We start from the raw sequence: 25414 nt of genomic DNA on the forward strand, positions 1-25414 counted from the left end.
ACCATGATAGTTTTTTATGTTAGGGTATTATCTTAGTAGTTAATACATTAATTGTTGAAACAACACCATACGGGAACGGGTCACTTTTGCACAGCTTCACTTTTGCACAAAGAACGCATTTAAAGAGGTAATCACCCGCGTAAAGTATGCACCTGCGTTAAGTACGCACCCGCGTTTAGTACGTGTAAAGTACGCACTAAATCTCGACATAAACAAATTAGAAAAATTTTATGATGCATTTTACGCGGCTGCGTACTTAAGGTGGGTCCGTGCTTTACGCAGGTGTGTAATTTACGTAGGTGCGTCTTTTGCGCGGGTGCGTACTTTACGCAGGTGTGTACCTCTTTAAGTGCGTACTTTGTGTAAAAGTGACGCCGTGCACAAGTAACCCTTCGTGCAAAATAGGCGCCGTGCAAAATTGTCCACTCATGCAATAGAGTCCCCTTGTGCAAAAGTAACACTCACCCACACTAAACATTTATGTTTTTAAACTTAAAACACGCAGCAACAGATAAACTTTCAATTGACTTTATTTTATATTAGAAAATTACTTTCTACAAAAAACTATGCTTTAAAAAATAAAACAGCAAATAATTAAGTATAATTGAGATTGTATACAGTAAATTATTCAAATTAATACAAGTCCTTTGTTTTGTTAATGGTATAAATCTAAAATAAAATTTCTGTAGGTGGGTTTATTCAAAACCGAAAAAAAATATTCCGCTTAATACTTTTTAACTACATACTTTACGACTAAAATAAGACGAATATTTTACATACTAGTTAAATATTATATGTCATAGTTTTTAATTGATTTAAGAGAAATAATGAAGTAAACAAAAAATAATTAAATTATAGTTAAGACTGATTATTGGTTTCAAACAGGGGCGTAGCGTGGAGAGGGACACTGACGCATGCGTGCCACCCAATAAAATAAAAGAAGTAAAAATAAAGAATTGATATCTTTATCCTTTATTGTTTATTTTTTCTGCCTAATTTGACTTTTTTCAACTATTTTTAATGGTTATCTAGTATTCCAAAAGTTAAAACTCAACAAGGAAAAATTTCATAATTTCATAAGAATTTAGACTCAAAAAGAACGCAACTAATTAGTGCACCGCGGTAGTATAACCCTATGACAGAATTTTTTACAAAAAGTTTACAAAAATACGTCACGCTTAAAGAAAAATTAAACAATTTTACAAGTTTTTTTGTATGCTACAATAAATGTTAAGACTACTGCTAGTTTTCTGATCTTTATTTTTGCAAAGATACAAGAAAAAACGTGTCGGCCTATGAGAAATAAACTTTTTTTGTGATTTTTATCTTTAACAAATACAATCAAATAAGTTAAACTTTAAAAGTATACTTTTAACTATTTTGAAAAGTTGTAATAAACTATAATAACAGTTATAAAGTTGGTCTATTTTAACTTCTGTGTAACTTTATTTAAATTATGTGCAATGAGGTGTTGTTATCACTGTTGTATTGTATATTAAAGAGATTGATATTTTTTCTTAAATAAAACAGATACTTTGGTTTTATTGAATATATTCATTTTTAAAGATATAAAGTTTACTGTAAGTAGTAAAAACGATTTTTATTTAGTAAGTTTACATTTGTGCAAGTATAAGTAATTCTGATGAAAATTATACTTTTTTTAAATTGTTTAATTTTGTAATGTATAAGTATTTTTTAAACACTTTTTCGAACTTATTTTACTTAATGAATTTATTTCAATTATATAACTTATAAAAAGATCTTTTTATATCTAATTACAAGATTTATAAATAATTCGCAAATCGGTCCAGGACACAAGTCAATTGTTTTTACTAGTGATTTTTCCCCTTCATCAGTTTTTTTTTTAAATTCACTGATGAAGGGCTGTTGTCCGAAATTAATTTGAACAAAATGTTGCAATAACCTGGTAGATTTTTAAACCATCGTTTATTTATTTTTTATAGCTAGTTACAAAATTTTTAATTTAGGGGATTTTTTGAGAAAAAAAATTGTGCTTCCCACAATCTAATAATTTTGGGTAAATTTAACGGTTAATTGTGAAGAAATACTTTTCTATGATTTAAAAAATCATTGGATCAAATTTTGACATAGTTTAAATTTCTTATTTGGTTCAAAACTTATTGGGCTTAGTTAGTCCTACACGAAGTAGATCATCAAATAGTAATAAAAAAAACATTTCGTTTATTATAAAGATTTAAATTGTTTATTCAACGACAAAAACTCGCTCTAAAAGTTTTGTCTGATACGAAAAAACCTTTTAGCTATCGAGTCATACTCTCCCGATACAGTTTACTTCTTGTCCAGGATAAGATAAGAGTTTATAACTACGTTTGCTAGCAAGATAATTATATATTTATTTATTTATTTTTTTTTAAGTTTGTTGTAATGAAACTTTTTTAAATTTCCTTATTAATATATATCTTAATTTTTTTGTTCTAGTCATAAAGTTTTTTTTTTAATTTTTATTTGTTCGAATAATATTTTTAAATTATATTCAAAAACAACTATAGAACTTATGACTATATTCAAATGCTCACATTAAAGCTCGTTAAATAAAATTTTGTCAAACATATATATTTAAATTTAAATATCAATACTTTATAGTTTATCAAATGCAGCTATTTCGTGTATTCATACTTTTAGTATTTCTTTTTGTTTAATCATACTTTTTTGCTAGTAATAAAATAAACTTAGTAAATTTAGTTTTAATATTTGTTTGTAAAAAACAGTATTTTTTTCCATATTCTTGTTAATGATCCAGATGTTCATTTCATAAAAAGACTATTTAAAATTATAACGAATACATGTGACTACAACCAGGTGTGTTTACCAGTCAATTTTATGTAAATTGTTTTTGTAATGCTTGAAACATAAAAAGGTCGAAAGAACGTAACAATTAAAATTGTTTAATAACTAGATCAACAACTTAATTATTCAAAATTTACTGTCATTCAAATTAAAATAAGATACTAAACCTAGATACTAAAACGATTATAACTTGTGTTCGTAATTTTATCTTTTAGTTTTTATTCTAGTCCTTAGACTTCTAACTAATTTAACAAGATTAAATATTAGATAGTCATTTGATATACAAAATTTTACTTTTTAGTTTCATAGCTTTCAAAATAAAGTAAACTTTTAGTATTTGACGTTTTAATGAGTATAATGAAGTGCACTGAAACTAGTTTAACAAGTAATATTTTTGAAATTCAGTGTTTAAAAAATGCATACAAACGAAAAATAATAAATTATAATCTTACTACAACTTAAAAAACAAAATACAGTATCTTTTTGATTTATTGTTTGATATTACAGTCTTTTTTCATTATAAGAATGTATTACAGTACGGAAACATTATTATATATTTTTTGAATTTCCAAATTTAATTCGCAATTATGATCAGGACCGAACTAAAAATAAAGTAGTCTTATAAAAATAGATTTAATTTTAAAAATAAGTTTATCTAAATTAAACACAATTGCTAAAAACGAATGTTAGCAGAAAGGAAAAAAAAAGTTGTAAAGACATATTTCTTTTAAGCTTTGTTAAAACACCATGGAACACCGCTTTGTGAGGATTCAGCCCAACAACACCCTGTCGTTTCGCACTCTGATTGACCAATTCCTAAATATCCACAATCAGTTTTTGAGCTATCCTGTAATAATTTAAAATAAAGTATTCATTTAAAATAGAGAACAAATGTATGTAAAAAATCATTTTCTTATTTTATCAAAACGCTTTTTTATATTAGTATACATACAACTAACATTTTTTATGTAAAAAACTAACAGAAACGGAGCATGAAGACGAAGATCCTCCACTAGATGTGGATCCGTCGGTTGATGAGCCACTTTTATGGATACACCATGGCTCTCCACTTACACTGCTTGGACACCACATACAGCCAGAAGCTTCACATCCACTCTGGTCGATTCCCATAAATCCACAATCTGTTTTTGAGCCACAGTCTGAACAGGAAGAACATTGACCTAAAAGAATATTGCTAGTTTGGTTATTGTTAATTTATTTCAGTATTGATGTTCATTTTACAATAATAAATTTATTTTTAAATATCTAAATATTTGATAAATCGATTTAAAACGAAGATTATTATATTTAAAAACAATTATTAAAAAATTCAGGCAGTTACTAAGTTTCACCGCTGAGCGGATTGTTAAACCGCGATAATTCAAATAGAAGATTTCATATGTCCTGGACAAGACATTAAACTGTATCTGTGGCGTATGACTCGATAAGCAATAGGTTTTTTCTTACACAATGTCCTTGTACAATTTTTTTTAGCGTTTTTTTTTTTGTCGTTCAATAAAAAGATGTGTATCCAACTTAAAGTACTTAAGTACTTAAAGTTAAATTGAACCATAGTTATAAATAAAAATATGCTTCGTTCCGTTAGTGCATTATGCAAGTAATATAAAAAATATTTTATTTAGATTGATGTATTACGTTTTTCATGACACTACCTTTGAACCCTTTACTAAGTTATAATAGCATTAAAGTAGTGTTTTTTTATAAATTACCTCCAGTACTTCCACCTGAGCTTCCTCCAGAGCTTCCACCTGAGTTTCCTCCGGTTGAACCTCCGCTATTACCACCATTACCTGAACACTTAGCATTCACGTGAATAGCGACTACTGGATTGCTATCGTCTTTGATGTAGATGTTTGCGAAACCACTGCCATCAACATTGATACATGTTCCTATATGCATTAAATTATTGAAACTTCTCTAAAGTGTTTTTATTGACTATTTAGTGAAAGCAGTAAAGATAAAACTATAAAATTATGCATGTAAAATTGTACTTATTTGAAATTTTTTCATATTCTATGTGTTCTTATTTTATAAAACGAATATCTTTAATTTTTTACCGGTACAGCCATCGCTAGTGACATCGCCGCTAATAACGTTGCAGTAAGATCCCCCGGGAAGTCCCGTTTGCAAATTTTCATTCATATCGTACCCTGCCTTGTTGATGGCAAGGAAAGCTTTGTTGCCACGAGAAAATGCTATTTGGTTGTTGGAATTTGTCCACCAGTTTGCAACTTTTTGTCCTAAAGAAAATTAACTAGCTAAAAATTTAAAAATGTTTTGTTCAACAGTTTCAAACTAAATACTAAAAAGTTTATAAACAAGTATTTCTAATTGTCTTAGCAAAATAATTGTTCAATTTATCATGAAATTGATATTGAGTTAGTTTTATCAAATTTTCCCTAATCTTTTTATATTTACCTTGAGCAGCACCAGCAAAAGCAGCCATATTTTTAATTTGAGTCCATCTGTGTTCGCATACCCAGCCATTACCACAACTACCGTCGGCATTAATTGACCTCTGTTGTCCTGGTGGACCTTGATCGGAGTTGCTAAATGCACACTCAAGTTAGTAAACAAAAAACAAATATTTAATCAAAATAGCTTACTCGAAGTAGTAGCTTGACATTACTCTCTTTACACCATAAGGCCAGGCCATCATGAAAGCGTTCATAATTTTTAAATCTAAACGAACAATCAAAATAAAATTAAGCCTCTGATATTTAAACAAAGCAATGTTTAAACTTACTGTAAGAATCTTCGAAAGTAATAAGACTTCCACCGCCCCCATGGCCTCTTTGGTTGTCGTGGTTATTAAGAAAAACAAGAGCACTTCCATCAGGCATCATTCCCCATGACTCACCAAAGTTTTCCAAGTACTATTTAGAGTTGGTAAACAGAGTTAAAACTTTGAAGTTTCTAATAAAATATAGTATACTTATATTTATCTATTTTACAAAAAAAATATTTGATAACCATCTTTTCAAGGTATTTAAAACAGTTATCCTTTTCTTAGCTTTATTTTTTGATAATATTTGTTTTAATTTTTTGAGATATAGGTTTAACATTTTTTTTCAATATTTAAATCCACAAACATGAATAGAATTTTTGTTGTTTCCGATGTTGATTCCGTACTTAAACTCTGTTACACGGCCGGCTCCAAAGTATTGAGATGCCGTAATTGGCTCACCTTATATTAATAAATGTTCAAAAAATAATAGTAAAAATTGCTCATGCATATTAAGATTACCAATTCAAATTATAAAGGTTTTTACAAAATTTTAATTTTCTTTTTAAAGTAAAAAAACCTCCTTGATCAATGACTTCTTGAAAGATCATAGCTCTTCCTCCGCTTGGAAGGTCTTTAAGTGAACCAAACATTGCTTCAAGATCACCTGGCCACATGTGCTTGCAAGCATCAACACGAAAACCTTTGACTCCGATGTCAATTAAGTCGTTCATAAATTCAATAATCTTACCTAAAATGTACACACTTAAATAAATCATATTTTCTCGACTATATAAAGTGTTGCTAGAGCTGTGTTGTGTTATGACTCCTGCTCACGAAAACACGTGTTTCTGTTAGCTTCTAGTTTAAAACTAATACTTTTTAAGGTTTTTATTAACAAATAATAACTATTGTACAATTAAGTTTTGAAATTTTTTATATAGTCTAATTTGCTTGTTTCAGAAACCAGTCAAGCTGTGTTTAAACAAATGAATTTATTTACTTCTTACGTAGTCTTTTCCTTGGTTCAAGTCAATTAGACCAACTAGTTTACAGTTTCTGACCTGTTTAAAGTACAAATATAGTTTTTTATATATGAAAAATGAATTTTTAGTCTTTGGAAACAAGCTACAGTTTTTTAAAAACATATAAAAGTTTATTGTTTTGAAGGAATTAAAGTTCTACTATTTTTGTAGCAGTTTGTTATTTTGCAATGAGTTATATTGAAACCTAAAACAAATCAAAAAAGTATTAACTTGGTCAGCATCTCCATAGTTTTCAATAGATCCGGATGATGTGTAACAGTTTCCGTCATTAAAGTCGAGTCCACTGTATGGAACAGCAGGGAAGTCATATGAATTAGCATCGTAGTATGATCCAGAAGTACCGGTACCTGTTTATTGATATAATTTTACAAAATTCTCAATTAAAAGTATTACTATTACTATCATACTTTTGACAATTAAACTATAAATACTTTATTTTATCTTTCAACGCTGACTTGCTATCTAAATAAAAACATACTCAATTATAATTTTTTAACAAAAACCTATATTTTGATTTAATGAAGCACAAATTTTACCAGCTAGTTCATTTAAAAGTCAATTTTTTTCATTACAAGTTCTTTGTTTTATCTTGGTAAATGATTTTACAGTAAAGTTTTTTTTATTAGACAATACTTAAGTTATCAAAGTTTATCTTTATCTAAACTTTATCTTTATATAAATTTTATATATTTCAAATCTAAATCTAACCACTTCCCCCAACACCACACATATGGTTGATGACGATATCAGCATAAATCCCGACACCGGCAGCCTCACAACGTTTTATCATGTTGCTATAAATTCAATTTGGTTGTTTTAGTTATCTAGTTTTTTATCTAAAACTTTGTAAAAAATATGAAAATAAAAACAATACACAGAAGTTTTTTGCTAAAGCTCTAAAAAATTATGGTTTAAAAACTAGTTTTTTTAAGACATGAAAACCTTAGAGCAGCACGATCGCCAGATCTTGTGTTTAAAATGTATGAAATCGGTTGGTATCTCTCCCACCAAGGTCTTCCATCGACAACTCTGTTTTCACTAGGAGGGGAAATCTGTTTTAAAATTATTTTTTTAAATTTAGCTAATTAATTTTAATTATCATCTACATGTGATGCATAAAAGCTTGTAAATCTTATAAAATATATCTATTGCATTATTTTTTTTTAATATTATACTCTTAATACTTAGAAACAATTATGATAAGTTTTATTGAACTAACATTCAAAAGCTAAGTATGAAAATTTTGAAATCTTTTTTTAAAGATCGAGTTGTGTTTTTTACAACTATTTTAAGTAATTGAAAATTATTAACTTATCAGTACAAATGAAACGACTTGTTACCTGGACTCCACCAAAACCGGCAGGACCAAGAAGGTTCTCACATTCGTCAGCGATCGTGTCCCAATGCCACTCAAAAAGGTGGACAATACCAGCCCTTCCTGGTTGAAAATTTGTATCCCATTGGCTATGAGCTGCTCCAATTAAAACAAACAGCAGTACTGCGCTTAATCTTCTCATAATAGTATGTCTAAAGTATTTACAAATTTCAGTATACTTCTAATAAAATTTAAGATGGCTGCTATTAACGAACGCTCATTAATCTTAATTCATTTTCAAAGAAATTTTAGCTTTACTTGAAATGCCAGTTTTTTTGTAGCGTATTTATCAATATCAAATTTTAAAAAACTTACAATTACTATTGATAATAGTAAGCTTACTAATTCGTTTCCTTATTACAACATAAGTTGAGAACTTTCTATTGTTTAGTTTAAGAAAATTACAATATTATAGTTAGCTTAATACATTTTGTTGCTAAAACAAATACTTCTCTTTTTCAATTTAACTTAAGTTTGATTTATAATTAGTTTAGTTTAAAATTTAAATATAATAAACTTAAAATTATTTATGTATGTAACTTGAAAAGTTGAAACTAACTCATGTTTTAGTTTTTCATACGAACCAGTATTTATGCATCTGTGTGGGAATTAGCGCATATGACTTTTTGGATATTCCTATTTTAGTAGCATCTTGTTTAGCTTAAACACTGTTCAAGGACGAAAACATTTTAACTGATAAACATAGGCAAATACTTACATAATCAAAAGTTTTTATTTAAATTATTTTTTTAACATAGTTAACTTGTTATGATAAATTTAAAATAAAAAAACTTTTTTTGGATTTTATAATAAAAAGCACAAATATTTTATAATAAAAAGTTTAAGAATAAAACTTAAATTTAAAGACTTTTTTTTAATTTGCAAAACTTAGATAGAATAATAAACAAAAGTTGACATATAACTAAAGTCACTATTATATAATTTTATCTATAAGTTCTTTCTTTAATATCCAACTATGATATATTACTACTTTTTGACAGGTTTTATTTTCACTGATTTTTATTATATCAAAACTAAAAACTTTTAAAGCATTTTAAGATATTTTAAGTTAAAATTTAATTATATAGGATTAGTAACATAACAAGTAACGGTTTTTTCGTACACCAGGTCCTTGGACAAAACTTTTTGAGCCTTTTTTTTCGTTCAATAAACAATACTAGGAGCTTAAAGAATTATACTTTAAAGTACTTTTTCTATAAATCTAACTTAAACACTGTAGTACTTAATAGATCAAAAAACTGTTTTTATCCAAGAAGCATTGTACTTTAATAGTAAAACTACTTACAAACTTATTATAAAAAAATATTTACACAATTGAATTAAATGGTTTGGTACTAAGTACAATGCTTTAAAAATGTAACAAAAATTAACTAAATTTCGCAATCGAATTTCAGTATCATTTGTAAGGTAGTATTTAAAAATATATATTTATCCTTTTTCTTGCTATATCCGTTTAGATTATGTACCACTAACCTTAGTTGTAGTCTGTTATTAAAAAAACCAAAGTATTATTTAATAATTGATAACAAGTTTAGTAAAAAAAAAACGAATTTATTTTAGTTTTCTAAACAATATTTGTTGTTATTTAAAAGGATATACATTTTTTTAATTTTAATTAGTTGATGTTTTGAAACTAAAAACTAAACTTATTTTGTTTAGTTTTTTTTTTGCTTTAATTGATCGTTATAATTTTTTCTAAAAGGTAGCTTTCAAAATCAAGTTGCATAAGTATAAAATAAAAAAGGTCGCTCTTTAAAAGAGGCATCATCATTATCTATATTAATACTTATAAAAGCAAAGTGTATTGTTAAATACAAGCTTTATAAATAAAAATAGTGTAATGGAAAAGCTGTTATCGTCATAATTTTACTTTATTTATATAAGTTTAGTAGCTCACTTTTTAATTCTTTAATAATTATTTATCAGATTACCAGAACTTTTGTGAAATGTTTGCTTGAAAGAACGAAGCTACCGTTCGGTACCATCGGAAGTTACTTTTTACTCGCCTGTTTCATAGTCCGTAGTTTTGTTACGTAACTTAGGAGTAGGTAGTAGACTTTTGAAACTTGAGGGACAATTTTGATAGAAAAACTTGCTTGCTGGCCGAAGTTGTATAAACAAGTTGTAGTAATCAGCATAAAGATGTTATTTTCAACTTAAATTATCATAAAACAACCAACAATAGAACAATTCAACACTATTTTTATCCTGGTGTACAAGCAATCAGCAATTTAATTAAGTATTTAATTTTAAGTAAAACATAAAAAAAAATTATGTTTAAAAAAAAAATTGTTTTAGCTATAAATTAACTCTCAGGAAAAAAAGTTTTGCTTTAATGGCCGTAGTTTGCAAACCTCTTAATAAACTTAATAAAATAAAAATTATTTGTTAAGTACAATTGCTTTCAAAATATCGGACTCGTGAAACTAAGTACTTGAAGATTATAAAAAGAAGAAGTTTAATCTGCATTAAGTAGTTAATTTTTCAAGTTTATACTTTTGTTGGCTAATATTTCACAAGTGGTTTTCAAAATACAATAAAACTACAGTTATTAATATAAATTTTATAAATTACAGTAGACTACCGCTAAAGTACGCAAATTGAACCCGACCAAAAAGTGCGTACTTAGCACGAGTAGTGCGTACTTTTTGACAACATAGTATAATATGAAATTTAGTTTTTTGTTTTCTTTCTTACAACTAGCCACCAAATAATTAAGCCAAATAAACAAGTCTTTTTATTTTAAATAACATTTGATACATATTTCTAATCTGCAAAATTTTTTAATAGATTTTAAAATTATTTATTTTTTCTATAAAAAGGTTTTAAATAATGCTAGTCAAGCTAAGTTTAGTTAATACATTTATTATAATTTTCCATTAGCTAAAAAGTGTATAATTTTTTTTATTTGAAAGAAAAACGTTTCAGGGCTGTTTTTGTAAGAAAGTTTATATCAGTAGAAACATTTATAGTATAAGTGCACAATGATAAGATGCTCATTATTTTTTACTCAACTTTATTTTTTTGTTGTTGTTGCTTCTTTTTATATGTTTATTTTGACTTTGAATTGTAACTAGTTTTTGTGGTTAACTAGTTTTGTTTTATGTTACATTAAAACTAGCCTTTCTTTTGCAGATATTCTGAAAGTTTTTGAATAAAAATGTTTAGAAATTTTATAAAACTTTAGAGAAATTTAGAACCATGGATGGAAAGCGTCAGAAAATGACTCTAAGGAACAAGTCTTTAGAAAAAATCTAAGTCTAAGAAAATTTAGATTTTTTTTGTCTTTCTAGGTAAGTGCGTACTTAAGACGAGGTGCGTACCAAAAAAAGTGCGTACTTAAGCGGTAGTCTACTGTACTTACTAAGGAAGAAAATAAAACTTGTTTTTTCTTCAAGAACTGAAAAACCAGTTCAAGTTTTTCAAAAAACTCAATTTTATTTACTCACTAGGCATGCATGTGTCAGTACTTTTTCAAAAAAACTAAACAAAATACAGAGATACAAAGTAGTGGTAGATATAATTGCTTAAAAACTCTCCATTTTAGTATTCTTAAACTAGATTATATAAAAATACAGCTAAAAAATGTTACAAAGTAGCTTATTTATCTTTTATTAAGTCATTCCGGTAAAATAATTTTAAAAATTAATCTATATTTAGGCAATATTAACAAAGCACTTAGTCAGCTATGATGCATACTACTGTAATGATAAAATAGTATTTGTGAGAAACAACTGTATTAAATTAAAATCAGTTTAACATTTGGTACTTAGAATTGTGTTTTTATTAAGTATGTTTCAACATTAAGCATATTTTACGCTAAACATTGTAAAACTATTCAAAATAAGTTTAATGTTGAAATGATTTGTTTTTACTTAAGTTTAAAATTTTTTGAATAGATCAGCTCCATGTCCAAATTAAAGGTGTCACAAGTACAGCTTTATACGTGTACTAAACACTGATTTTTTTAATATGATTGTTTAATATATTTTTTTTAACAATTTTGAAACTATTCTTAAATTAAAGATTAAGTTTTTAAAAGTTGTTACACTTTCAACAAGTTTACAATGTAAAATAGAATTTTATTTATTAAGCTTTATAAAGTTATCTGATTTTAGAATTGACTTTAACATTCTTTTAGTTTTAGGTAAGTTCTCATATAAAAACAATTTTTATAAACTTAAAAAAAATAACTTACATGATTAAGGAATAAGTTTTATTTCAAGTTTATAACAAATTATAAAGTTTTAAATATATACTATTTATTTTAATGAAACTAAAAACTTTATTAAGACTTTGTTCAATTATTTTAAGAAGTTATACTAACTATTTTTTCTAACTATTAATTAATTTATGTTTGATTTTTGACTTGTTATTTAATTGGTGTGTTGGTAAAACATGCTCTGATTTTCTAAAAGCTAAAGAACGTAGGTGATTATTAAAATATTCAACTTACTAATTTAATATCTTAATATTTATATTCACCCTTTTTATTAAGTTAGTGTTATAACTATTATGATGAAAATGGTCGTAATAAAAAACTCAAAATATTAAAAAATATATGTCCTGTTATGTAAATTATAGTATATTTATGACTTCCTAAAACAATAAAAACTTTAATGCTACACGATTTACCTTATAATACCTTTAAATATAGCTTTCTTAGTCTAAACTTTATTTAACATCTTTGATCAATAGTATTTACGTGTTTTCTTACTTTTTTTTTTACATTTTAAACTTAGTTTTTAATTATTGAATAATTATTAGAAATAATCAAGGCAGTATTAAATAAACGATAGTTCAACAAAAAACTACTTGCTTGTTTATAACTGTATTTTGAATTTACACGATTATAGTTTTAAAATATGATTTGAGTTACAAAAAATTATTAGGCCTTAAATATATACTTCAGTAAACAAAATATTTGATCGGTATATAAAAAATTATTAAAACTACTACATAAACACTACATGTTTTGACGTTATTTTACAGCTTTAAGTAAAAAATTTTAACTGTATTTAAAACTCAGAAGACATCAAAAAAAAAACCAAAAAGAGCTTAAACTTTAAATAGTTTTCGTAGAGAAATAAGAATATACATATTTTTGTAAATAGAATAAACTTGTACTTAAACAGACATTGAGTTCTTTTTTATAGAATACCGTATCAATAAATAATTAATCGATAAGTAGTTATCAATAAATTATTTCCAATAAAAAGAAGCATTAAAAAAAAAAATCAATTGAAACTTTAATCTTAGGCCACTCAAAGCAAAAAAAGTTACGTATCAGTTTAATAATTAATTTGAATTTTTTCTTATTTGTAAAACTTAAGAACAATAACAAGTATTAGCTTAAATTGAATTAGTGATGCTAAAAAACTATGAAGAAAAATATTTTCTTACATATGTGTACTGTACAACGATGACTTTTACACCTTTAAGAACAATTTTAATTGAACTCAGATGAAGTCAAATAATATAGTAAAGCACATACAACGACGTGAATCCGCTGAAAGAGCGTCAATGATTGAACGTGAAAGTTTTATTTCCTCTAACTATTTCAATTCTAATATGTTAAGTAGGATGAAAATAACCAGAAGTATTGAGTTGGACTTCAACACTGTTGATGATATGATAAACTGCATCACTTGGAGTCCGAACGGACAAGCTATTGCGTGCAGTCGAATTGGGAAAGGCGCACAAGTCTTCAGCCCGTTTAATGAAAACTACAAACGTGGAGGTGAACTGAAAAACAGTGATAATCATATTGTAGTAGACTGTAAATTTGTTCCTTATAATAGCAACGTGCTTGCTGTTGCAACCCAGAGAAGAGAAATATACAACTGGGGAGTACAGACAAATTCGATTTGCGATGATTATGTAAAGCTGTATGACGTAGAAGCAAAAAATCAAGCTTCAATTCAAAGCTATAAGTTCACTGGGGCATGTCGACATGTTTTGACAACTCCTGCTCTTCCTAACAGTATTTGGTTCAATATTGATTTGGAAGGACGAACTTTTGCAGAAGCTGACACTAGAGAAAAGGATTCCTTTCGTTTTTTTCGTGTTAAAATGAAACGTGAGGATGAAACTGTAAACTTTGAACGCAGTATGGACATAAGTACGAAGGAAACCACATTTGTGATTAGTAGTAAAAATGAAGTGTCACTTTTCGACAGAAGGATGATAAGCGAGATGAAATGTCTTCCTTTTAAAACAATAAATATTGTTAACAATAAGGTACCTCAAAACTCAAGGAATCAACTAGTTGTTAATCAGGTTAAATTTCATCCGTCTGGAAAGCAAATTCTTACTATTTGTACTGGGCTGTTTCACTTTACACATAACTATCTTTCACTTTACGATTGTAGTTCATCTGTTAAGAGTCTTAATTTTCGAGAGTCTGACCGTAATCTACCTAGACTACTGCTTCGAAATCCAAACTTTTTAGGTCCTTCAGGGGACCACGTTTTGCTAGACGTTTTTTTTCAAAACTTTTCTGTAGTTGTTGACTGCAGCACCTGTGAATACATAGGAGAAATTGAGTTCTTAGGCCACAAGTCTAGCTGTTTCACTCAGGCACATCCTCACTTTTGTATTATTGCTGCTTCAAACCAAAGCCAAATAAATTTGTTTTCGCCTACTGGTTAAGATGATGATAGAGGTAAAAAACGGTGAACTACTGATAAAAATTTAGTCATTTGTTTATAATAAGCTTTAGATTTTAAAGCAAAACAATTAGACTGTTTAAATTAATTATAAATAAGAAACTAAATTGTATGATATAATTTTTTTCACAACTTTTTATAACTGTGGTCGGCAAACTATAGCCGGTTAGGTAAATGCGGTCAGCAAGGAATAAATCTTTGGCCCGTGATGTACTTTAAAAAAAAAACATACCTTTTTAGAAGAATAACACGTTAAGTTTATGTAGTAATTTCTTACAACTAATTTCTTAAATTTACAAATATTAATTACCTGTTAGTTTTTATTGCTTTTTTTTACACATTTTTGGTTTTTAACACGATTTTTGTATATATTTCTTGATTTATTTAAAATAGTTACGGCCCGTGAAAAATTTTTTCAGTGAGTTTGGCCCGCGAGCAACTTTTTCTAAGAAAATTAACCCGCTTCATATAAAATACTGCTGACCCCTGTCTTATATTAAAAAACTTTACTAAAAGTTTACAAACTATTAAACTACAGAATTTTTAAAAAACAAACAATTAAAATTTAATTCAATTAGATTAAACCTGGTAATTAAATTTTGTACTTGGAAATACATTTAAATATAAAATCTATTTTAAATTTTGTTTTTATGGAATTTAACATGATCCTTTTTAAGCTTTAATTTTTATTCACGTGTGATATTATACATTAAAAATAAATCATGAACACAAATTAAAGCTTAAAAAGGTTTATTGTCAAATTAAAGCTTTATAAATACAGCTAATCAACACTAACCGAAAAAATATACAAAAAGTCAAATATTAAAACAATTAGAGGAAGGTTGTCGAAAAGAATAAAATAATTAGTAGTGGTTCAGCAATACAGCAAAACTTAATAGTTTTGATTCTTTAAATCACTATAACATTTTTAAAATAGTTTTAAAGGTATGAAATGTTTTCATCTTAAATTATATAAGTGTTTAACATTCTAATCTTAAACCAGAGCTTTGTAGACAAAAAAATGTTTTGTATTTGGCCATTTTTGTTCTTCGTTGAACTTAAATAGATTATTTGTACATATTATTTTCTTATTTATAACTTTTTTTCACATTGTTTACTTTTATTAAGTTTGACTTTATTGTTTTAAACATTATACGTATTTTTTCCTTAATATAAACACTACCTAAACGTTTAATTAGGCTAGTATACTACTGAGTCAGCAAACAGAGCTTTTTCCATGTTATTTTTAATTTTAATTAGTAAAACTTTATTTTCTAATTAAATTTTAATTTGTTTGGGTAAAGTAGGTTAGAAATAAGGGTATTAATAAATTTTTAAAAAATGCTAACTCAGCAAGTATGCAAATCAGAATGACTTTTAAATATATTTTCCATTTTAATACAGAATTAACAAAGATAAGCGTGGCCAAATTTTTTTTTTGTTTTTGTTTAATTAAAACACCTTCATGAACTATTTTTGTAAACATTAAAAGTTTTAATACATAAACTAATATGTTTTTTATTTAATGATCTGAACTATGTGACTTTTTAATATAAGTTTTATAAACAATAATACGTTTCAAAGTTTAGTATAAAAACCTAACATTGAATAAAACTTTTAAGCATAAAAAATTTTGAGTAGTTTCTTTAATAAGCTTCAGTAAAAGCTAAATTCAGTTTTACCTAAAATCATTTATAAACTTTTAGTCAGATTAAACTACTCTATTACAATGTTTCGTCGTTTACGCATTTTTCAAGTGTACATAGCTTGTAACAAAATAGAATTATAATTTTGAAGAGCTATATATACTTAGTGTATCGTTAAGTATGAAACACTGATTATAAAACTAAAGTTATTTCGGTTGGTTTATGAAGACTTTCACAGTTATACTGATTTAGTTTTACTTTTGAGTGTAAAATAAAAACTTTAAGATTTTTATTAATTAAACGCTTTGAAAATTACCGGTGAAAATTTATTATTTAGAAATTTATACTTTTTAAACTCAGTTCAAACCGTAACTCAGTTTAAAAATTAAACCCGAACAATTTTTATGCTAATATACTGAAAATATGTATACAACCAACATCTTAGACATTTAAAATTTTGTTTTCAAAACTTTGAAATGATTTGAATAAAATAGATAAGATTAATGTTGTATTTAAATTACAAATTAAGTAAATAAAAAAAAACTAACTTTTTTTCTGTCTTTAAAAAATTAAAAGTTTGTTAGGAGTTTTAAGACGTTCGTACTATTAAAGCCTTATTTATCTTTAATCAAAATATAATCTATTTTCTAAATCAGGGTTTCTTAAAATAGGCAATACCACCCATTTAGGGCAGGGGGCGTTAGTTGGTAAGACGGCGAAAAGGTAAATGAGTAATATTCTAGTTAAGGGTTGTATCACATAAATAGGGAAGATTATTTGTTGTATTTCTTCCAAAAGGGTGTTTACGAGAAAGAGTTTGGGAAATCCCGTTCTATACAATAAAACAAAGTCATCTATACCTTATATCTAATTAACTACAACTTTTTGTCTAATTAAGAACCTTATATTTTTCGATATGTATTTCAGGAATACTCGTAATATATTATTTCATCACCTTTTTGATATGCATAAATTAAAGACATTTGATAAAATAAACAATTTCTTAATTATTTTATTGATTATTTTCAAAGAAGTTTAAAGCGTTCTGCTACTTTATATATTTGAGGGATTGAAACAAGAATTTAGTAGTATATTTGCAACGCTTTTAGACTAAGTTATGAGGATTGTTTTGATGGTACCAGTGTTAAAGAAGCGAAACTTTAAACTAATAAAGAATGTAGTAAAGATCAAAAAATAAATGTTAATTAATTAAAAACTCCATGTTCTATAAAAGACATCAACCAACTAGAATTTATTCAAAGAAAATTTACGAGATCAATCTTTAATCGGTGCAACATTTCATATACGTCTTACATAGACAGACTAACAAAGCTTAATATAAAAACTTTATAGTACAGAGGACTTGAATTTGATCTTATTACTTTTTTTAAACTGATTAACAATAAAACTACTATTGATTCTCAAACTTTCTTTAAACCTTATAAAAATAATTACTCACTCAGAGGTAATGTTAGAAAATATACATGCAAATATCATTTCAACAATGTTAATTGGCAAAAATCTTTTTTCTATCGTTCGGTAAAAATGTGGAACGAACTTCCAAATGAACTAGTATCGTGCATAATTCTTTAACATTTTCGATTAAACTTTAAAAAATTTGATTTAAATAAAATATTTACCAGTAAAATTTATAAGTAATTAGTTTTGTTCATCTCTTTAACCATTGATTTGGTGTGTGGTATGAAGTTTATTGGTAGTTTGATTTTTAAGCAACACCTTCCCCTTATAGATCTTAAGTACTTTTTGATTTTGATTTTGTGGCCGGTTTATTGTTAATGTGCTAGGGGCTTTAGATTCTAAAATTGTTGGATGCTCAGTTGATTCGTAAGCTAGATTTATGAATTGTTGCTGCCACATGTTTGAAGTTATTTTTGACTGTATCTGCCGTGGTGAAACTTTGAAAAAAAGATGAATGGCGAATAGTTGTTGAGATAAATGTTCTACAAGATGAAAATTTTTGTCTAAAGTTGAAAATAAATGCCGTTTTAAAAGTTCTTGTTTGATGAAGAGTGGTCTTCAGGATGGTTCCTAGAATTTCGAGCCAGGTTTTGAAGAATTTTGACAAGAGATGCTTGTTTTAAAGATTTGTTGTTTTGGAATGTATAATTGGAAATTGCTGACTTTGGAATCGTTGAATATTTTGGTTGTGAAAGTTTTAGTTTTTTCAGTTTGTGCCTTGTATGGTTTTTATGTTTGTTTTAACACTGTAATTTGTTTTTTATTTTTATGTTAGTGTCTTTCAGTTTAAGTGGCCTAGATTTAATGCCTAGGTCTTTCGTTTGACAATAAGCTTTAATAATAATAATAATAATAAAATGTCTTAAAAAGTTTATTGCAAAGTATTAGGAAATACTTTAAAACTTTAACACATTCAAAACTTAAGAAATTATAAAGTAGTTAGGAGAAAAACCTTTTAAATCCCAAAAAGTTTACTTCAGCAAATAAAAGTATATTTGTTTCTTTGATTAAGATTGGATTAGTTTAGAAATATTTAGTTAGACTTAAAATATCATTGTTCAGTTAAAATATATAACAATTTTAATTTTTAGAAAATGGGCAGTGTTTCTTTAAAAGACTAAATAATTAATTTTTCCTTTATCTGATTTTAAATCAAAAACAGAGTTTTAAAATACTTATGTTTCGTATTCGTATAAAATGTGAATTCGTAATAGTTTAAATATTTTAAAACTCTGTTTTTGATTTAAAATCAGATCATCTTGTCTATGTATACGGTGTTCTACTTACAGCAGAGTTTCAAAAAATTCAAAAGTAAACAGTGTTGAATACTAATTTAATGTTTTTTTGTTTTATCTTTAAACGTCATATTCCATTAGTTGTGTGGTGATTTGCTAATAGAAATCTGGCAACTATGGTTTACAGTGAAAAATGAAAATAAGTTTTAAGATTGTTTGAAGTTCAACTTTTAACAACCATAACATGTTCATCCAGCTTAAATACTGTTTTAAAAAAAGTTGTCATTTTTAAAAACTAAAACTTAAACTATACTTTCTTAATTAAACGACAAGAAACAAGCGTTCAAAATAATTGGTCTTAGGATCTGGAGTACTAAAAAACCGGTTATCAACTTATTTTGTTTCTTCATTTAATTTAAAAGCAATTAAAGTTTATTCTTGCAAAAAAAAAAAAAAATATATAGTTAATATTTAAACCTTTTGATAATCGTATACTTTTTCAACAGTAACTTGCTTATCGATTTTTCTAAAAGTCTGTTCGGAGTAAGATGTTTTCATTAAAACTTAATTTATTTCTACTTGATAAATAATTGATTTATGAGTTTTGAATAGACTTTTTTTTATTAGTATAGTATAATTTTAAAGTTCTTAAGCAAGCAAAAAACTTAGCTTCAACTTAAAAGTATGTTTTTTTGAATCGTTTTTTACTTGAATAAAGCTATAAGTAACAAAAATTTGTACTAAAATCATCTCTAAGTCTTTTAATTAAAAAAAAGTTTATGTTGTAAAGTGTATTTAGAAAATAAACAAAACTATTAATTTTTTATATAGTTCACTAAAATTCTAAAATTTGAAAAGAAACTAATGTTAAAAACTATTTTCACAACTACCTGTGCCATACAAGTAAAACATTTTATCAAAATTTATTTTTTAGCTCTAATTTGGTCTAAAATTTCTTCATACTTTAACAAACCTAATGGATGTTTGGAGAAGGCAATATCTATATATAGAACTATTTAAAAGCATTATAACTTACACTTAAATATTTTTATATACAAAAAAATTGTAATTTACATTGCAAAATCTCTATATTTTTAATTAGTTTTAAAAAGCTTTATGTTGGAATTAGTTTTTTTTTATTGTAAAACATTTATTGTGGTACATAAACTGTTTTAACTTAACTTCTTTTGTTTGAGAAAAAAAAAACTATACCTTTAATTAAAAAGCTCAGATTCAATATTTGAAAAAAATATTTTAAAGTTTTTACAATTTTGAAGTACTTTTTCTGCCAGGAAAAGTTATTGTTTCTTAGCGTGCTAACTTTTTGTTACTTCTATATTGTTTATTGAACAAAAAAACACTCAAAATACTTGGTCCTAAAACCTGGTGCACAAAAAAACCTTTTGGTTATCAAGTCATACACTAGTACATCAGTCAGGATACCTTTTAATGTCTTGTCCAGGACAAATAAACTTAAATGTTAAATATAAAAATGACATCTATAAGTTAATTGAATTCTTATTTAATACATAATTTTATTACTGCAGAGAAAACAGTAATACTGATGACTACATATCATTGATATCTTAGTACTTTTAAAATTTCCCCACCTGTTGGTTTTTTTTTGTTTTTTAAATATGTTTGGACCACTGAATGGGTTTTGATCTTGTTATGCTCAGTGGTTCACACATAAACTGTCAACTGTCAACTGTTCACACATAAAGTGACAAAACTGTATAAGTAGTCAAGTTATTAACAATATTTTAAAATTTGTTTTTCTGTTTATATATTTATGGTTAACTCTAAGTAAATACTCAATAACAAACTACAATGTTTTTCTTAAATTATCAATTTTTAGTTAGTAATAAAACATATTTAGAAAATTTATTGTTGAAAGCAGTATTTAAACTTCTACTAATTTTATATTAGCTGTTCTTTTTTATGAACTGTTTATTTAATCGGTATTTTATAGAAAACTACTGTTTATTTGAACAACAAAAAAGGTTAACTCCCAAAAGTTTAATTTAAGAACCTTATGAACAAAAAACCTTTTTGTTGTCAAGTCACCCACCACCAATGTAGATTAAGGCCATAGGGGTGGGGGGAGTAAACCATGTTTTTTACAAGTTGATCTTATTTTATAAAGTTTTTTCTAAGCTTCAAGATGTTTTTTTTTAGTTTTAAAAAATTCAAATAATTTTTTGAGATATGACCAGTCAAAGTCGGGCCACATAATAGATTCCCTATGGAAAGGGAAAACTAAAACAGCAAAAAAAGACTATTTCATTTAAAATCTATCTTCTCCGTTTTCAAGCAATCTTCTCCTAATTTTCACAGTCTAATCTTTATACAATAACAATAAAACGTTACTTTGGAATTAAAATATTTTTTTGTAAAAAAAAAAATCACTTTTTTAAAAAATTTTTGTGATAAGATTTTTATTTTTTTAAATAATTAATATTCATAAGTAACATTTTTTCCTTTTATTATAAAGAACATTTCCTGAAAATTTAAAGAAGATTGCTTGAAAAATGAAGGAGGAGACAGATTTTTAGTGAATTTAAAAATTTCCAATAAAATTGACCCTGAAAAATTTGCAGTCCATACGTTTATATCGGAAAAATTTTACAAAAAATTAAATATCTCGAAAGTTAAATGATATTTTTGAATTCTATAAAAATTGGCTTGTAGTTTGTACTTGAAGCTTTCATATAAAAGCCAAAGTTATTTTTTGTAAAAAAAAAATGTTGGACCCCCCCCTATGGCCTTAATGTCTTTTCCAAGACAACACATATATCAAGTTACATTTTTTTTCACTTTTTTTTTTTTAACCTGGACCCAGTTTGCCCAAATCGCACTAAAACTAAGAAATATATTTTTGTGCAAAATCAATAGTTTAAATTATCATTTTAAAATATTATTAGCAACTTGAGATAAATAAATAAAAAATCTTAATTACTTTATATATTATATTATCTGAGAATTTTTGATATAAACTTGATGCTATTTTTCAGAAAAAAAAAAAGAATTTGTGTAAAATCTCAATTGTTTACTTTCCAATATTTTAAACATAATTTATACACTCTTAGCTTTGTATGTTATTTTATATTTATTACTATCATTTGAAAAAGAAAACAAATCTATTTTAAAAAGATTTTCAAAAAATAGATAAAAGGAAAGTAAATGCTTTCTGTTTGTTTTAACAAGTTTCAATTGGTATTTAAAAATATCTTTGCACTGTAGTGAATAAGTTGAATATTTGAAAAAAAAATCTAGTGATACACTAGAAAAATAAATTTTTATGAGACTGAATAAAAATTTATTTACAAAAAAAATTGATCAGACTTGAATAAGAAGCTTCCTACACGGTTGCCGGATACTTAGTATACTCAAAATAACTCAAGATAGTTTTTAAAATTATGTAAAATCTAATGCCAGATTTTTCTAGATCTTTAGATATAGATGTTCTGATTAAAAAATTATAACAAGTTTTTTTCTACAGCTTGATTTTATTATTTTTGTAAAGATTAAGGGCATAGGGTTGATAAAACACTTTTTTCAAAATTTGATCTTATTTTACATAGTTTTTACTAAGCTACGAGATGCTTTTTACAGATTTGAAAAATCAAAATAATTTTTGAGATATAGCTGGTCAAAGTTGGAGGCAACAATAGGCTCCTTATGGGAGGAGCAAATTAAAATGGCAAAAATAGACTATTTCATTAAAAATCTATCTCTTCCTACATTTTTTGAGATAACTACCCTAAATTTTAAGGAAATGTTCCTTGCAATATTTAAAAAATTCTGTAGCAAGGAATTTTTAAAAAATATAAAGATAAAATTTCTAGTAAATTAAAAGTAAAAAAAAAGTGGTATATATGTTTGCTCTTTGGGCTGATAACAGGGTTCAAGCGCCCATTGAATATAAAAAAGTATTTTTGGCTGAATAGAAAACCAAATTAAGTATTATAAATATCTAGATAAAACTAGATTTTTTAGTTTCAAAATTGGTTTTGATTCTTTTCTGCTTTTAAATATTTTAGAAACTATGTAAAATTAAATCCAACCAGTTTTTGGTTCTTACAGTGTAAAAACTACTCTAAGTTTTCTATAGTTTTAGTTTTAAGTTTGCTTGCAGAAAGTTACATAAAATACCTGAAATACGTGAATAGAAAAAGTTTTTTTTACCATTTTTCTTAAATTTGGTAACATGTTTATTGAAAAATAAGATAGGTAATTTCAAAAGTTTTTTTAGACTTAATCTTTATTTAAAAAAATTGATGTTTAAAAAAAAAGAAAATAGGTATCAAAATATTGCTTGTATAAATAAATCTTAAAAAAGTTGTAAAATAAAATATTTTGTAAATTTGTATATACTATCCTTCTCATATTTGCTTAAATATAATAAATATAAAATATTTTTCTGCAGTAGGCAATTGAGATATTTATCTTATAAAATTACCTTATATTGTTCTAAATATACTAATGAATTTTTGGACAGATAAGCAGGTTTTTTAATGAAAAATAATATACTTTTATTTTTAAATAATCAAAGAATTTCAATTTTTTAAATTGAAACTTTACTAAATAAAATCTAATTTTTTTTTTTTATAATTCTTAAAGTTATTTTTTAGCAGTTGCTGTAAGCCTTAATTTTGACATAAATTTTAAGTTTTGTTGATTTATTTTTATACTTCAAAACAGCAAAAATTTGCTACATTTAAGATTACATAACTTTTAAGGGCATAGGAGAAGATAGATTTTTTTTGTTAAATAGTCTATTTTTGCCATTTAGTTTGTGCCTCCCATAAGGAACCTATTGTTGCCTCCAACTTTGACCGGCTATATATCAAAAGTTATTTTGAATTTTTAAAATCTGTAAAAAGCATCTTGTAGCTTAGTAAAAACTATGTAAAATAAGATCAAGTTTTGAAAAGAGTGTTTAACCCCCCTGTGCCCTTAATATACTTAGCAGAATAGAACCAAACCCAAATTTTAAAAGAAGCCCAGCTCTAAACAAATAGATTAATCTCTTGGTTAAGTTTTTTAGTCACTCAAATGGTCAATGGCCACTGTGGTTTGTATTGAAAAATTTATACAACAATGACTATACCTAAAAAAACTAGTTTTTGTGTGTTCTATATAAATTTATCTTTAGTTTAATTATACTTAACTTTGTTTAAGCTTTTTTTAAACTTAAACTTCAAAAGTTTTAATTAAGGCCATAAAGGGGTCCAACACATTTTTTTACAAAAAATAACTTTGTCTTCTATATAAACGCTTTTAGTACAAACTACAAGCCAGTTTTTATAGAATTAAAAGATATCATTTAATTTTTGATATATTTAATATTTTGTAAAAAGTTTCAGATACAAATGTATGGACCACAAATTTTCTTGGAAATTTAAAAAATCATTAAAAGTCTATCTTCTCCTACATTTTTAAACCAATCTTCTTCAAATTTTTAGGAAATGTTCCTTATATTAAAAGAAAAAATGTTACTTATGAATTTTAATAATTTAATAAAATGAAAGTTTTATGACAAAAAAAATTACTTAAATTTTTTTAAAGTCCGAAGTAATGTTTTTTTTTGTAATTGTATAAAGGTTAGACTGTAAAATTAAAAAAAAGATTGCTTGAAAAATGTAGGAGGAGATAGATTTTAAATAAAATAGTCTTTTTTTGCTGTTTTATTTTTCTCTTCTCATAAGGAACATGTTATTCAGCCCAACTTTAACAGGTCATATCTCATAAAATAATTATGATTTTTCAAAACGGTAAAAAGCAACTCCAAGCTTATTAAAAACACTATAATTAAACACTATATTAAAACATGGCTAACCCCCCTATGGCCTTAATATAAAGCCAATGTTAATTTTTGTTAAAAATGCCCTTATCCTCTTATGTCCTTGAATACTTTTAATTTTGTTAGAAACATATGAAGTTGACTAAAGAATAACAAGTAAAGATTGTAAAGTATTGTTCTTATATAAACTAATTGATTATTACAGAAGAATGTATCATTTTGTTTCACAAACAATAAAAATGTGATTCATTTGTGTCATATTTTCACATAAAAATTTTTACTGATAATATTATTTTTTTTCATGGATATAAAGTATAACTAAATTTTAACAAACTTATTTAACTTTTATTAAATACTCATATTATTAATCTAAATACTTATGTGCTAATTTATAATTAATTATGGATTATCAATAAATTTTTTTTTTTTCAAAAAATAACTTTCTTATATAACATGCATCATAGTTTTTTTAAAATTTTTGTTATGATTTAAAAAAAAGTAGCAGTTACAATGATCACCAAAGTACTCATTTCAAGCTTTTTACATTAAGTTTATAGTTGATG

At 25.8% G+C, this 25414-nt stretch overlaps 1 protein-coding gene across 1 annotated transcript; it reads right to left on the reverse strand.

Annotated features, from left to right (window-relative positions):
- Nucleotides 1-3315: 3315 nt before the first annotated feature.
- Nucleotides 3316-8268, reverse strand: LOC145834898 (alpha-amylase-like). The gene is made up of 14 exons (XM_082942426.1): nt 7962-8268; nt 7564-7673; nt 7330-7415; nt 6832-6968; nt 6579-6639; nt 6156-6326; nt 5943-6037; nt 5597-5726; nt 5457-5532; nt 5269-5399; nt 4908-5090; nt 4560-4739; nt 3811-4010; nt 3316-3676 (listed from the first exon to the last, which is right to left on the reverse strand). Exons 1-14 carry the CDS (start codon nt 8136-8138, stop codon nt 3557-3559), a joined length of 1857 nt encoding a protein of 618 aa, XP_082798552.1. The 5' UTR covers nt 8139-8268; the 3' UTR covers nt 3316-3556.
- Nucleotides 8269-25414: the final 17146 nt, after the last annotated feature.

The sequence above is a fragment of the Thalia democratica genome, chromosome 4 (genome assembly GCF_965202585.1).
Source record: "Thalia democratica chromosome 4, ktThaDemo2.hap1.1, whole genome shotgun sequence".
Classification (NCBI taxonomy): domain Eukaryota; kingdom Metazoa; phylum Chordata; class Thaliacea; order Salpida; family Salpidae; genus Thalia; species Thalia democratica.

Excerpts from the sequence above, each read along its gene's own strand:
- LOC145834898 (XM_082942426.1), bottom strand. The coding sequence starts at position 8,138 with ATGAGAAGATTAAGCGCAGTACTGCTGTTTGTTTTAATTGGAGCAGCT. Across the intron at positions 4,740-4,907 it reads CACTAGCGATGGCTGTACCG|GAACATGTATCAATGTTGAT; the intron begins GTAAAAAATTAA and ends TAATGCATATAG. Across the intron at positions 3,677-3,810 it reads CGTCTTCATGCTCCGTTTCT|GATAGCTCAAAAACTGATTG; the intron begins GTTAGTTTTTTA and ends AAATTATTACAG.